General features: G+C 40.2%; 2 protein-coding genes across 2 annotated transcripts; both read left to right on the plus strand.

Moving 5' to 3' along the window:
• Nucleotides 1–789: 789 nt before the first annotated feature.
• On the plus strand, nt 790–2,756 carry LOC307163354 (uncharacterized protein; the record flags this gene model as incomplete). The annotated part of the gene is made up of 2 exons (XM_079879386.1): nt 790–2,335; nt 2,512–2,756. The coding sequence occupies exons 1-2, from the start codon at nt 2,212–2,214 to the stop codon at nt 2,754–2,756; spliced, it is 369 nt and encodes a 122-aa protein (XP_079735512.1). The 5' UTR covers nt 790–2,211.
• Nucleotides 2,757–3,292: 536 nt separating this feature from the next.
• LOC307163772 (uncharacterized protein) lies at nt 3,293–15,686 on the plus strand. Its single transcript, XM_079880012.1, has 10 exons — nt 3,293–3,429; nt 3,596–3,686; nt 3,804–3,920; nt 4,052–4,129; nt 4,205–4,456; nt 4,745–4,916; nt 14,219–14,488; nt 14,566–14,654; nt 14,863–15,011; nt 15,119–15,686. The coding sequence occupies exons 1-5, from the start codon at nt 3,395–3,397 to the stop codon at nt 4,271–4,273; spliced, it is 390 nt and encodes a 129-aa protein (XP_079736138.1). The 5' UTR covers nt 3,293–3,394; the 3' UTR covers nt 4,274–4,456; nt 4,745–4,916; nt 14,219–14,488; nt 14,566–14,654; nt 14,863–15,011; nt 15,119–15,686.
• Nucleotides 15,687–16,424: the final 738 nt, after the last annotated feature.

The following is a 16,424-nucleotide window of genomic DNA, read 5'->3' on the forward strand; positions in this document are numbered from 1 at the left end:
AGTAATGTGAAAGTAAGGGCTCCTGTATAGTTTACAGCATTAGCAGATCATTTTTTTTATCCTTGCGAGACGTTTACTTGTAATTGAATTAATTTAAAGACAAAGACACAATTTGTTAATTAAAGCACTGTTTAAAAAAAAAAAAAAAAAAAAAAGCAATTTTAGCTTTCTAAACCCCCCACCCCACCTAAATGAACCGAACCGTTACACCCCTACTGAAGATTAATTCTTAGTTCCACAGGTTTATTGGAGTTAAGGAAAATAGTGAAACTGCAACACACAAAAAAGCAATGACAAATTACACATGAATAAAGACCAAATTGCACAATTACTTTTTGCATTTTTGTTTGTACTCATTTTAACACTAATAAAGAAATACATGTGAACTACATTCTGGTCATTATAGCACCTTTACCGTGCAGCTCGTAACAAATGAACACGTGAGAGCTAGCATATGCATAGCCGACGTGAGTTCAAACCATCGGCAGATTACACTCTACAAACTTACAATTATTGTCAAAAATAATGAATAATACTTCCAGAATAATCTCACAAAACAAAGTATACCGACGATGCTATGTCAGACATGAGAAGTAGACAGATGCGATTGAAGCGCCATGAAAATAAACTCGAGCAAACCGCTGAAACGCGCATGAAGTGCGTGAGTATTTTCTTCCCCACTACGGATCACGTAATAGGACATTTAGCACAGCGCGATCTTAAAGTGACCATGACCTAAATACAAACACATGAAATGCATATTCCTGGAACACATTAGAACTCTGAAATGCTGACTAAAAGTAAAGCATGTTAATGTAACTTTAAACTTAATGCTTATTTATGTTTTCTTACTCATAACAAAACACACACACACACATTCAGACACACTCACTCACTTGCACACACACACACAAGTTTAAATGAAGTAGTAATGAGTAATTTCATTTCTATACGTTGTTCTGATGCAGAGAATATAGGTCTTGTAAAACGGTTGCTAGGGTACTCAAGTTTGGTTGCTATGGAGTTGCTGGGAGCTTTAAATTTAGGAAGATTAAAGTAGTTTAAAGTGATTTAGCACTTAACTAATCACTTTGTATCGCTGTACTGATCTCTATATCTGCAGCGACTCTCAGGCGACTTCTGTTGAGATTGTGCGTAACTAGAAGTTTTCTTCCGGCTGTATTGCTGGTTTCTGCAGATATTAGTCGGGTTAGTTGTGGAGAATACTGATGAAACCAGGCGATCTCATATCTGTGGGTCATGTTGCAGTTCAGACTGATTCTGTCCTTCAGCTCGACTCTGAACAGAGTCTCTTCATCTTCAGGAACATCTGGAGGAACATCCTGATCTACTTTCTGTGAGTGAGATCCCCCTATGGGCGGGTTGAAGACATGCGGGACAGCTCCTCCTACTGGAGTCTCTCGTCTCAGGGGGATATGAGGGAGAGAAGCACGGTAATAGCTTCATGGCTAGTGTTTGGATCAGTGGTGATGATCATCAAGCGGCTTTCACAATAGTGTATTTGCGTTTTGTGTTAGACTGCTACGGTTCTCTTTCACATATATTTGACCATGACCGTGTCGCCAGGGCTGTAGTGGAGGCTAAACGCTAGTAAACGCAGTTTACCCACCGCTGAAATGTCAGAAACAGTTTATCCACTTCTCACTTCAGAGTTTAGCTACCTCTCAGTAAATTCACTACCTCATAGAGTTTATGCACCACATGTACTCTAGACATTTATTACCACTAGTATTGGTGTAAACATTTAACAGTAACCTTCAACATCATCAAATATGTTCTGAATGTCTTTTATGTATTTTTTAAAACATTGAGTAGCGCATATCAGGGTCCACTGTACTGTAATCTAAGTTTTTTTCTCTTGTGTACCCTCTTAGCCTTTTTCTCACCCACTCACGCTGTTTTGATTTTGGTACGGCTGTGCCATAGGTTATTGTTTCCACTGGGAAACTAGTTGTAGCACACACGTCCCATTTTATTGATGAACTTATGAAATGACTGGGAATATTTACTTATCGTCTTGGAACTTCCAAGTTGAAAATAAATGATTAAATGTTTCCATGTACCCCTGCATTGTGCTCGTGTACCGTTGGTTGCGAATCACTGATCTAAGTATTCATAGTGTACCCACCTCTTATTTCACCACTACACCCTTGCATTTCGCTGACCCTTTTTTATATTCGTTTTCGCAAGATGTTGACAGACGCCTCACAGCAGGAGACCGTGGAGAGTGTCGATACTGGGGATCAGCCCTTGCCCTCCTCCACTTTTGACGCTGAGACACAGTGTTATCTGAAGCCCCCCCGATGGTCTCACGGTAAATCTTGGGTATTTTAAGGGGTAGATATTCTGTCTAAAACATTGCCAGTATCTATGCAAGCAGGACATTTCCATACACATTGATTAAATTAATACATAGCCTACACCAAAACATAGCCGCTTAGATTTGCCATGATTGTCACATGTTTGGGTATGTTTACTGCCTCTCCACAGCTGTGCAGGTTAACCTGAAGCCCAAGATGGTCAGCGTGGGCACACAGACGTCATTCAGCCCACAAACCTCCACTCCCCTCGCTAGTCCTGAACAGACAGATGAAGATGATGATAATGCCTCTGTCATCAGTGAATTATCGTGGGTGCCCGAAGAGCCGATGCATGAGGAGGACGTGTTTGATGAGGATGAGGAGGACTTGTTTGATGAGGAGCCACCTTACACGTGTGACCCCCACCACAAGTGAGATAATTTAAAACCAACATAGACATTTTGAATGCTCATTTTTTTGTGTACTGTAGCTTTGGTAGTTTGAATGACACACAACCCCCCCCCCCCCCTATTTTTTTGTTGTTGTAGTGGCATTGACAAATTCATTGTATGCCAAGAGGAGCTGATGGGCCTTTTTGCCATCTGTCCGGCCTGTTGTGAGAGGTCAGATAGTTGCATCGTGCAGCAGGAAGGAACTTTTGTTAAGATCAAGCAGGTACGGTTTTGTTTACGCAGCAGGCCATCTGAATATATAATAAATCAGAATTTACTTTACAATGTATGTACCAGGCTGGCTTTAGTCTGTTGGTTTGTGATGGCATCATATTTGAGTGTTATACTGTATTGATCATGTGTGTTTCATTGAAAACATGAAACCTTTGACCAGTAATGTACAGTACTTAATCTATATTGAATCCTGATATACTGTTGATTACTCATTTCATTCATTTCACTGAATGTTTGGCCACCCAGACATTAAGAATGTTGACTCTGTTTGGCCTGCAGTGCATCAGTGCGAGCAGTTTCTTTCGCCATCAGCGCCGCTACACCATCCCTGTAATCGTTCAGGCCTGGCAAAACGATCAAGCAAAGAATTTTAGTGACCTACGGGCAATGGATGGCGGGCTAGTTCTTGCTGGTGACTGCAGGTAAACCAGTGTGAGAGCTCATAGACCAGTTGCACGTTTTGATTTTGTTAGTTGTTATCATGTAGGGTGGCTTTAGTTGGCATTTTCAGATGACATGGTGGATTGTCTTTACAGACCTTGGTTATTAAAAACTTGAAACATAATTCAAATTTGTAATTAATTCCAGGTCAGATTCTCCTGGGCACTGCGCGAAGTATGGATCCTACTCTCTGATAGAGGACAGAGTGAACAAGGTGGTGGATGTTCAGCTTGTTCAGGTAAACCTGATGTTATTAGACAAAGAAATGAACTCTGCAATTTGGTAAACTGATTGTATCTTAATATAACATCTTTCCACTAGCATTCTACACTTACACTGTTATGTCATGTTGCAGAGCTCAGAGGTCCCCAACAGCTCATGGTGTGAGCTTGAAGGGCTCAAGCGCAGTGTTGGCCTGCTGAGGGGAAAGGACCTGCATTTGGCAACGCTGATCACGGACCGTCATCGCCAGGTATTTACCATAAAAATGCAGTATAGAATGTAAATATCTGAATTGCACTGAAGCTGGATGTTTGTGGTTTGCTGATGCACTGAGGGCCACACAGGTCAATCATCCACAAAAGTTTGTTTATTTCTCCTTAGGTTGCCAAATGGGTGAGAGAGGAGCTGAGCCCTGAAGGGACACGGCACATTATTTTGATGTGTGGCACATTGCCAAAAGTATGTATCCATTGTTGGAACCTTGAAGCAGTTTTTGTTAGTGCATATCAATTAATACCATTTGTTCTAAAACAGGTCTGGGGAAGGCATTGGATGCAGCTTCAAAAGAGTGTGACCAACTATAGTTGTGGAGGCCTGCTATAGTGAATCACCTCTATTGGACTGCAGCCTCAACCCCAGATGGCAACCCAGCGGTCATGGAGGCCAAATGGAGAAGTTTAGTCAACCACATCCAGGACATCCATGACCATGACACCCCTGCCTTCTCCAGTTGTGCCCATGGCCCTCTAGACGGGGATCAGCGCAACAAAGAGTGGCTGGACCCAGGTACAGTACACGCAGTATGTGGTATTATGCACGCTCTACAGTTTTGTTGTATTTGCTGTCTGAGTGATTGTCTGGATGCTTTGACATGTGACCTTTGTGATGAAATTATTTTTTCATTACCTGGCAATCTCATAACATTCTGTTTACTGTTTATGTTTGCTATAATTCATATGCAGGACAATTTCATGTGTTTCCATTAAAAAAATAAATTTTGTCTATCTATCTTCTTGTCTATTTGTACGTTTTCCATCTGTGTGTCTGTCTGCCTACCTGTCTTGGTCTTTGCAGGCTCATTGGCTGCAGTAAAGTTGGAGAACATAATCATGAGGACTGCCTTACTGAAAGATGTTCGACAGCTGTCTCCACAGCATCAGACCTTCTCCCTTGAGGCTTACCACTCCCTCATCTTACACTTCGCGCCCAAGCACACAGGGTTTTCATACCTTGGGATGTATAGCAGGTCAGTATGGGATGATTATAGTATCAAAAAGATTAACATGTGCAAGCACACTTATCAATGAACTTGATACATGTTGCAGAAATGTTTTATCCATGCCTTTCAACTTGCGTGTGCAAAATTCAAAATTGAATGAATGTGAAGCAATTTGTACAAATAGAGACAATTTTGTGAATACAAATGTTTTCCTTTGTATTAGTGTATCATAATTTGCACATGCAACACAGAAGATGTGCATGTGTGGATCAGGTGACACGCATGCATTCATTGACGTCTCCTCTGAGTCGATCTCATTTGATTCATTTGGATTTTGAGACTTTCTTTTCGCGGTTTTTAAGCATTTCACAACCCACACACAAACAACTACAAATGAATAGGCCTGGTGCTAATTATTAATGTGTGCACAACTACCCATCTATTTGACAAATTCACAAATGTGCGTCACTACATTTAAACTAGGGCTGCACGATTTGGGGAAAATGTCATATTGCGATAATTGAGGTCAATATTGCGATTACGATTGCGATATGCGATATAATAAACAAATGGTTTCATGAGTCAACTTGCTTGGTTCTCAAGGAAAATAAATGCACACACAGATTAGTGATAATCAGCCTAAAGAAAAAAGTTCTTTAGTCAAGAGCAGTGAGTGTTTTTCTCTGTTCCCTTTGTTCTTTGATTAACTTTAGCGACAGATTTTTTTATTTTTTTTTATTGCATTTTAACAAGAACAAAACATAATTTACATACAAGAGTACATATAACCATACATGTCAGGGGTAAAGAAAAATAAGAAGAAGAAGAAAAAAGAAAAAAAGAATAACTTTAGCGACAGATGTCATTAGTGGCTACTGTGTACTGTCCCTTTAAGACCAGCCGCTGTCAGAGACTCGGATCTCACACGCGCCTCATTCTTTCACGAGTCATCACAACTCTTCATGTTCATCATAAGATACTCTTATGTTATGAAGACACTCGACAAAAAGACATTTTGGCATAATTGTGTGTGTTATTGTTCGTTCAAGCTCGAAAGAGAACTGTATTCTGTCATGCTGTTTTGTGCGCACGCACGATATTAGCGCGAGTCTTTCTGTCTGTCACTTCACAGGCAGCGCGTTCATTTTGGCATACATGTGTGTTGTTCGTTCTACCGCGAAAGAGAACTTGATACTGGCGCGCGTCGGTGTGTGTGTGTGTGTGTGTGTGTGTGTGTGTGTCAGGAGGACATTCACAGGCAGCTTGTTCTTTTATGTCTTATCGCGCATGAATGGTTTAAAAGCATTTGCATTAATAAGTGCGTTAACAGCGCTAATTTGTTTATTTAATATAAAATCGCAGCATTTTGCGTCATACAATCGCGTAGGCTTGACATCGCGATTGCGATACGATTAATCGTGCAGCACTAATTTAAACTAATACAATACAAGTTGTGTGTGCAAAATCCAAGATCACATGAATGTGCAGCATTTTGTACAAATAGAGACATAGTTGTTAATACAAAACCTCGATTTTAAATTAATGTAGGCCAGAATTTGTGCATGCAACAAGTAAGATGTGCATTTGTGGATCAGGTGACACGCGTGCATTCATTGACTCGTTTCTGAGTCGATCCTATTTGATTCATTTGGATTTTGAGACTTTCATTTCGCGGTTTCGCCTTGCACGATCCACACACAGCTGTCTGAGAAAACCCTGCTACCACTAGATGGCAGTATTCCGCTAAAACAGACAACGGCAGCGTAATCAAGCGTTCTTCCTCATTTAAGAAGCTTAATGAGAGTGATATTGAAGCACCAAATTTAGTACAGAATATAGGCCTACCTTATTAATAAAGCATACTTTATAGAGGCAAACAGATTACATCATATTATGAACAACATCCATAGAAAACAAACCATTATAAACCGCTTAACGTGCAATCGTTAGTATGCGTTGCATGTTCAATAAGGTGTAGTGGCAACTGAGTTTAAATATCACCGTCTTACTGCATTGAAGTTAAGCTTTTTCTTTATAATATGCTCTATGGGAGGAAAACTATAGCATACAGACAAGAGCCTATATGAACGCGACGCGCGGCGTTTCACGTTAATGGCATTTTCCTTTCCTGAGCCTGTTAAAAAAAAAAAACTTGAAATTTCGCAGTTGCGTTCATATTACTTTTGTTTGACTACACATACTATAGAAGCTTTGGAATTTGAAAATGTCTGTTTTTAAATGTTAAAGACGATTTTCGCACCCTTGACCCTTAAGCCATTTGTTATAGGCTATAGTCTTACTATAGCACGATGAGTTTTAACAATATTGTATATCGACATGAAATATTAATTGAAAATCAACTGGCCCTACGTGTGTATAGCTGCATATTTATACATGAGAATGCCTTGACGCGCTAAGCACAGCTCGTGATCCACAAGGGAACGTCTGCCAATTTCACTAACTGCGTTAAAAAGTATAATTTGTTTTAATTCAAATTACTTTTAATATTTAAAAACAGACATTTTAAAATTCCCAAAGCTTGTAGAAGGTTCCTGTAAGACTGACTTACAAGTAAAATTTGGACAATACTTCCCTTCATGTAGCCTACAGTAAACAATTATTATTTTATTCAAAAATTACTGTAATTAACCAAACGGGTTTTTGGTGACTTACTACAGGTGAATAATGCAAAATCTCACCTGACTATCACTAGGAACGTACTACAACCTTTGGAACATTAATAGAAAAACAATTTACAGTAATTAAAAAAATTGTAGCTACTGTTCAATCGGGATATTGGCTGGACATACAGTAGGCTAAGTCAGTCTGCCCACTAGGCATTTACTATAACCTTGGAAGTATTCATTTGAATGAATGACTGGACGTTTATATTTTTTGACTGTAAGTGGAATTTGCAGATGGTCTCTTTATAAAATACGGCGAATATCAAACCTAAAACTTACTTCACTGCGCTCTCGGACCGGTTGCTCTCCCATACACACGCAAAGTTAAACGCAACTGCAGAATTTCATGTTAAGCTTTTTCTTTTTAACAGGCTCAGGAAAGGAAATGCAATTAACGTGAAACGCCGCGTGTCGCGTTCATATAGGCTCTTGTCTGTATGCTATAGTTTTCCTCCCATAGAGCATATTATAAAGAAAAAGCTTAACTTCAATGCAGTAAGACGGTGATATTTAAACTCAGTTGCCACTACACCTTATTGAACATGCAACGCATACTAACGATTGCACGTTAAGCGGTTTATAATGGTTTGTTTTCTATGGATGTTGTTCATAATATGATGTAATCTGTTTGCCTCTATAAAGTATGCTTTATTAATAAGGTAGGCCTATATTCTGTACTAAATTTGGTGCTTCAATATCACTCTCATTAAGCTTCTTAAATGAGGAAGAACGCTTGATTACGCTGCCGTTGTCTGTTTTAGCGGAATACTGCCATCTAGTGGTAGCAGGGTTTTCTCGGACAGCTGTGTGTGGATCGTGCAAGGCGAAACCGCGAAATGAAAGTCTCAAAATCCAAATGAATCAAATAGGATCGACTCAGAAACGAGTCAATGAATGCACGCGTGTCACCTGATCCACAAATGCACATCTTACTTGTTGCATGCACAAATTCTGGCCTACATTAATGGGTGATTCTTCAATTAGGGGAACTTTTATGTCCCCAGGTTATACATTCATGTTAAAAATACTATATTATAAAATAAATAGTTTAGTTATTTCAAATAATATTTATTGCACCACCAAAAAATGTTATACAGTAAAATCAGTATGATTTCCATATTTAAAAATGTTTTCATCACTAAAATTTGGCTACTCAGGCCTTGTCCCCAACCTAGACTTTAAAGCAGACTAAATCTGCTCTGAAAATGTGATAAAATGTTATCAGTTCATTAAAAAAACACAATATATGTTTAAACAGTAACTTTAAAAGGCACTTGATGCGTAATTCAGGTTCATATCTGTGCAATTTGTGAATATTTTTAACAATTTAGTATTGTCCACAACAATACTGTCATTACCGCGACAGTCTATGATTACAACAAGGATATTTTTGAGGGTAAGACTTGTTTATGCCGTAACCATGGAAATGAAGACTAGCAGGGGAGCACATGTCAGCCATGAAAGAACAGTGATATTTGATGTCTGAAAAAGTAAGTAATTTAATCATGAATTCCTTCTGATCATGGAGTAGACTTATTCAGCGTCATTACCATAAATGCTTTAGCAGCAATATTTTGATAAATGTATATATATATTCACATGATTTATGTGTATTTAAAGTAATTTTTGTACTAGCTGTTGAATGATGTTAGCAAATCCATGACCTAGCATCTTTTTTCCTGAAAAAAAATTAAAAATGTCATTACTGCAACACGTCATTACCAACACACAACTTGTTGTGATGGTAATGACAGTGATGGTGGTAATGACATGTTCTGTGTCACTATCTATATCATATTATGTGTTTATAAATTAAGTTAAAGAAGCATAATAGTGTGATTTTTAGGGCTGGTCCGAATACCATTTTTTGAGCTTCGAAGCTTCGGTAGTAATGAACATCGAATATTCGAAGCTTCGGAGAGAGGGGGCTGAACATATTCTTCTCTCTAATAAAGGCAGGAATCTCTATGTGTCGGTATGTCCGTTTGCATTTTTATTATTTCGAGAACGGTTCATCCAATCGACTTCACAAAGGAGTGCAGTGTCGCATTTGGTGCAATATAGATGGACATGCGAGACGCGACACGTTCAGAATTAATAAACTTTTAGTAAACTACAGAACAGCGCGAGCGGGAAGCGGCGCACCTCACGCGGGCCAGGCTTATATGCTCCGAGAACGGACACTGCACTAGTGATACTGTATAAAACACACACACACACAGGTCTGTTAAATTAAGCAATACTTTTAAGGTAGTCTAATATTTTTCTGACTAACAAATTACTGATAAATAAACATGTTCAAGTTGATGGTTGTGTCATATTTATATATATATCCTCAAATCTGTCCATTTCTTTCAACAACATTCACCAGAAGTCATTATTTAAACCTTTAAATTTGCTTTATGTATCAATGCACTTTTCATTTATGTCATTACCAGAACAGTATGTCATTACCGCCACGTTGCTTAATTTACAGCAAACATACCTTTAAAACTGTTTTATGTTCAATCTTGAGGTGCTACATGAAAAGCCTAATGAAATACTCATCCACTTATTCAAAGAAAAAACATCTAAAATTAATTTTACAGAAATTAAACAAAAGTGTGCTTTGATGAACACAGAAAAACACATTTTGATGGTAAGAACAAGAAAATACATGTAATTCGCTGAATGGAAACATTTTGTTTTTTATACGTATTGTTGAAGGTTAACAATGGTTGCAAGATAAATGAGTTTAAATGATCTCCTTGATACATTCTTTGCATTATGAGACTTTTTGATGTTGTGACGGGAATGACGTTTTCCAGTGCCAGTTGGAAAATAGATATAAAATACTCAAATTATATTTAAGCTCCGTCGTGGCCATTATTATATCTTTACATCAAAGCATTTAAACATTATCTTGACATAATTCTAACAAAATTCAACCAAATTTCATTCATCAAAATGTAAGATGGCTAAATAGCCCCCAATTGAAGAATCACCCTAATACAAAACCGAGGTTTTGTATTAACAACTATGTCTCTATTTGTACAAAATGCTGCACATTCATGTGATTTTGGATTTTGCACACACAACTTGTATTGTATTAGTTTAAATGTAGTGACGCACATTTGTGAATTTGTCAAATAGATGGGTAGTTGTGCACACATTAATAATTAGCACCAGGCCTATTCATTTGTAGTTGTTTGTGTGTGGGTTGTGAAATGCTTAAAAACCGCGAAAAGAAAGTCTCAAAATCCAAATGAATCAAATGAGATCGACTCAGAGGAGACGTCAATGAATGCATGCGTGTCACCTGATCCACACATGCACATCTTCTGTGTTGCATGTGCAAATTATGATACACTAATACAAAGGAAAACATTTGTATTCACAAAATTGTCTCTATTTGTACAAATTGCTTCACATTCATTCAATTTTGAATTTTGCACACGCAAGTTGAAAGGCATGGATAAAACATTTCTGCAACATGTATCAAGTTCATTGATAAGTGTGCTTGCACATGTTAATCTTTTTGATACTATAATCATCCCATAGGTCAGTGCTATCCAATGGAATAATACTGCCAATTATTATGCCTTTTATAGTAATAATAGTACCTATTATCATGCCTATTGTAGTATTTTGTCATGATGATGATGATGATGAATTTTATTTATAATGCACTATACATTTGACATCAAATCTCAAAGTGCTACAAGGCTCAAACAGATAAAAATAATTAAAACAAATACACAGACACTTAAAAATACGCTTTTCTGAAAAGAAAGGTTTTCAGTTCTTTTTTAAAAACATCCGTGGTCTTGGGAGCTCTACGTTTTTCTGGAAGGGCATTCCACAGACGAGGAGCGGATGCTTTAAAAGCCCTGTCGCCCATAGTCTTGAGCCGTGTCCTAGGTGTAACCAAGAGGTGCCGTTCGCCTGCTCTGGTCCGGGTGGAGGTGTGTGGGGAAAGGAGATCAGTGAGGTATGTGGGGGCTGCACCGTGCAGACAGTGATGGGTGTGCAGAAGGATCTTATATTCTATGCGGAGGTGAACAGGGAGCCAGTGAAGGGATTTTAGGATATGGGTAATGTGCTCATGTTTCCGCACCCTCATTAGGACCCTGGCAGCACTATTCTGCACAAACTGGAGCTTTTGGAGTCTCTTGCCAGGGATTCCCAACAGGAGTGCGTTACAGTAATCCAGCCTGGAGGAGACAAAGGCATGGACGAGCCTCTCTGCAGCTGAAAGGGAAAGAGAGGAACGCAGTTTGGAAATGTTACGGAGGTGAAAAAACGAGGTTTTACAAATTGAGGTGACATGATTGTCAAAAGAAAGGTAGGGGTCAAACTTGACCCCAAGGTTAGTAACGGAAGGAGAGAGGGAAATAGTATTACCAAAAAATGAAACAAGTGTGATGGGAGACGAACGTAGTTGATGAGGCGTTCCGATTTGGATGGCTTCTGTTTTAGAGCCATTCAGCTGCAGAAAATTTTGATTCATCCATGCCCCGATCTCCTCCAGGCAGGAGGTAAGGCGGGAAATGGTGGCAGAGGGGGAGCAGGAAGGAGTGATATGAAGATAAAGTTGTGTGTCGTCAGCATAGCAATGGTAGTGAATTCCATGCCTGCTGACGACACGACCAAGGGGAAGCGTGTAAATTGTAAAAAGGGTTGGACCGAGTACGGAGCCCTGGGGGACCCCACAGGTAACAATGTGTGGTGAGGATTTTGCCTCCCCCAAGGCTACATACTCGGTCCTATCTGTGAGGTAGGAGCGAAACCATTTTAGGGAAGTGTCGGAGAGACCAATATAGTGCTGAAGTCTGTGAAGGAGGATACGATGATCAACAGTATCAAACGCAGCAGAGAGGTCGAGAAGAATAAGCAGAGAAGTGGAGCCAGAGTCAGAGGCCATAAGGAGGTCACTGGTCACTCTGAGGAGGGCTGTCTCTGTGCTGTATTGAGAGCGAAAACCAGATTGATATTTATCATACAGACCTTTGGAACTGAGATGGGTATGGAGCTGGGAGGAAACCACTTTTTCTAGCATTTTTGAGATGAATGGGAGGTTAGAGATGGGTCTGTAATTTGACAGAGGTTCAGGATTTAGGGTGGGTTTTTTAAGAAGAGGTTTAATAATAGCTGTTTTTAGGGCTGTTGGAACATTTCCTGTTTGCAGTGAAAGATTTATCAGTTTAGTTATAAGAGGGCTAATGGAAAGATGGTGGGTTTTGAGCAAAGCAGTGGGGAGTGGATCAAGAGAGCAAGTGGATGGTTTAGATTTACGGATGATATTCTCGACCTCTTGCTGCGTTGTAGACGAAAAATGTGACAGTTTTTGCGTGATCAGTACTGTAGGGATGTCGGGAGTGGAACATGTGAGAGGGGAGAGAGCTGAGCGGATACAGTCTATTTTGGAAGTGAAAAAATGCATAAATTTATTACAATTTGAGTCGGTATGGCTGAAAAATGAGGCAGTCTGTGGTTTGAGAATGTGGTGAATTGTGGAGAACAATTTTTTGGAGTCACCTGCATTGTTGTTAATCAGCATGGAATAATGCTGTAACCTAGCCTTTGAGAGAGCTCTAGCATAGACCCTACGGTGCTCTCGGTAGGCAAATTTATGCACCATCAAGCCAGATTTTTTATAGGTGCGCTCCAGGACACGACCAGACTGCTTCATCTCTCTAAGTTCTCCTGTGAACCAGGGTGCGGACCTAGAGAAAGTGACAGTCCGGCTTTTAACTGGAGCATGACTGTCCAGAATGGAGCTAAGGCTGGTGTTGTAAAAATTCACAAGTTCATCCATTGACAAATCTGGGGAAGGGGAGAGAAGATGTAAATCCTGACTAAAAGAGATGAAGTCGATGTTCTTAATATTTCGGAAAGTCATCTGACGTTTTGGTTTATGAAAAGAAGATGACACTGGGATTTTGAATAATGTTGCCAGATGGTCAGAGACGCCAACATCATATACCTCAAGGCCAGTAACTGTAAGAGAGTCAGTAATCACTAAATCCAGTATATGGCCTTTAGTATGTGTTGGGACATCAACAAGTTGATGGAGATTAATACAGTCTAATGTGTATTTGAAGTCAGACGCCAGTCGGCAGGTCTGGGAGTCCATATGTACATTAAAGTCACCAATAACTAAAATGTTGGAGTATATTGTACAAAGGGAAATAAGAAAACTGTGTATGTCAGAGATGAATGATGGATGTGGTTTAGGCGGGCGATAAATAAGAGCTATTGTTGCAGAAAACGGATGTTTACAATTAAAAACAAGACTTTCAAATGTGTCCGTATTGGGAATGGCCACGGGGGATAGCACCAGATTGCTGCGATGTATTACAGCAAGCCCCCCACCCCGGCCAGTTGTACGAGGCTTAGAAAGGTAGCAATACCCAGGTGGGCAGGCCTCATTAAGAGAGGAATAGACATCAGGCTGCTGCCAGGTCTCACTTAGGCAGAGAATATCTATCCCTTTGTCCAAAATGTGATCGTGTATGAGTCCAGATTTATTTGACAATGACTGCACATTGAATTGTTCAATAATAATGTGAGTTTTAAGGTCCAGTTTGTTACAACAAGGACGTAAGACGCTGTGATCCACTCCGGGTTTTCTGTTGTACCAATCGGAGTTAACTGTTCCTCCAGTGGCGGCGCTCTGATGACGTAATCCAGGTGCGGCGTGGCGTGAGGCCATCCAGAGAGATGCGATGTTGCTGTGGTCACCGTGCTTGGACACAACAAACCGGCGACCCGACCCTCTATGGATATACCGGGTTCGGCGTGGAAGATCCAGTTGTGAATGAATTCCAGTGCTGCTGGAAATCCTGTGTTGTTCCATTGGGATGTCGGTCGTCAACACAGTGCCGGGTTTGGCACCGCTGCTCGCGGTTAGCCAAGATCCAGAAGGGCAGTGAGGTATAATAGTCACACACACAACCAAGATGATCCACAGCATAATCCACGGCGTCAGGAGGAATATTATTTCTTTGCAGATATCCGTTTAAAGGCAGAGGTATTGCAGGAACCGAAGAGCTCGAGAAAGCCTCATCACTATTATAGCCTCGCCATAGTAGGATGGCAGGTAGGCATCAAAACTTCATGGCAGTCCAAAGAATATAAACTGGTATACTTACAGTCCATTAATTACTATAGTGGACACATCCAGTATGTAAAAGGCACTCAATTAAAACAGATAACTGGGAAAAGCTTCAAAAACCGCTTTTCCCAGTTATTTCCCAGTCATACATACACCAAGTTTCAAAAATGTTCTCAAATGTGTTATTTTGTAGGCTTCTCTTAGCGGCGCTGCATTACAATCACAATGCCAACCGCGAGACAGCACAGAGAAGTGATGGGACGGAGAAGTACTGCGTGCGTTATCCGCGCTTCAGAAAAGGTGCCCATGTGGTGCATCCCATCAAAGAGGCAGCCTCATACGGTAAGCAGTGTCATGCAGTTCTATCATATTTTGAGATGGCGCACGAGACATCTGTGATCAGTGGCAATGATCTTTATACAGTATTATTATTATTATTATGTCTGCAGGTTATGCAACATCATTAATGAAGGCCCTTCGGGAAAGCTACACCAATTCACCTGCAGCTCTTCGAGAGGTTAGCGCCAATTTGTCCTCTGATGCACCCGCCCCCATCGCCAAATCCTTCGAACAGGTTCCTAAGGAGGAGGCCGTCAGCCTCTACCTAGCCCGGCAGTCACGCTACAAGAAAACCTAATTTCACAATTTTTTTTTTTTTTTTTCACAGACAAGTCCAATGATTTAGCTGTAAGTATTTATCTTTTTTTCCTTCTGTCCCTGTCATCTCATTTGGTGGTGGTTTCCTGCATGCTGCATGTCTTGTTTTTTCTTTGTGTGCTGTTGCTTTGGTTTTACTTTGCACAAAATCATTACCTTTTTTCGTCTTTGTAAGTGGCAATAATTGTCGCTGTACCCCATTCAAGGGGTCCTGCATGCTGCATGTCTGCTCCTCTGTCTGTTATTTGCATGGAATTTGTTGTATGTAATTAAAAATAATTTACCAATCATTTTACCTGTGCCTTGTCAACCTCTGTGTGCGGTGTTGTCTGCGCTCACTGTGTGTCTGCTTGATGTGCTTTTGCATGTATCACTGCATATGCATACATGAAAGTGTGTGTGTGTGTGGGCTCACTGTGTGTCTGCTTGATGTGCTTTTGCATGTATCACTGCATATGCATGCATGAAAGTGTGTGTGTGTGTGTGTGTGTGGGCTCACTGTGTCCCAAATCCAGGATGCTGCGTTAGGCACGTTACATCTGCTGGCCGCGGGGTGAGGTCCTCGACCAGCGACCAAAACGCGCTCACCTCCCTACAACACAAGCTCTCCACCACAGTTTCCATGGGACGACACCGCCCACACAGACACCTGACAAACACAGCGACACAGACGCTTACTACTCACTCCCACTCCCGGTAAGCCTGACGGTGTCAATGACAATCAATCACGAGGAAAACTAGTTAGCACTATCAACAATAATCACACTGAAGACATGACCAGCCTACTCGGCGTCGGCTACGTTTGCAAACAACATTTTCACCGGAGAAAGAGGTAAAAGCTTATAAATAAACACTAGGTGATTATTAAATGTAATTATTAAATGTAATATGCCTTCTATTTATAGATTTTCTGACTAAGTTTAGGGTACTTATCTGAGCCAACGACATAATCACTGTCACTAGATATAAAGAAAACGTTGACTTTCACTCAATGCTATTCACTGACAGTAAAAAAAGTTTGTTGTATGCACTGCTGTTCATTGACTACTATCTCCAGCAGTCATTGCTGGGTTTCTAAATGGTAGCAACTCACCAGGA

Source organism: Squalius cephalus, assembly GCF_949319135.1.
Source record: "Squalius cephalus genome assembly, chromosome: 8".
Classification (NCBI taxonomy): Eukaryota; Metazoa; Chordata; class Actinopteri; order Cypriniformes; family Leuciscidae; genus Squalius; species Squalius cephalus.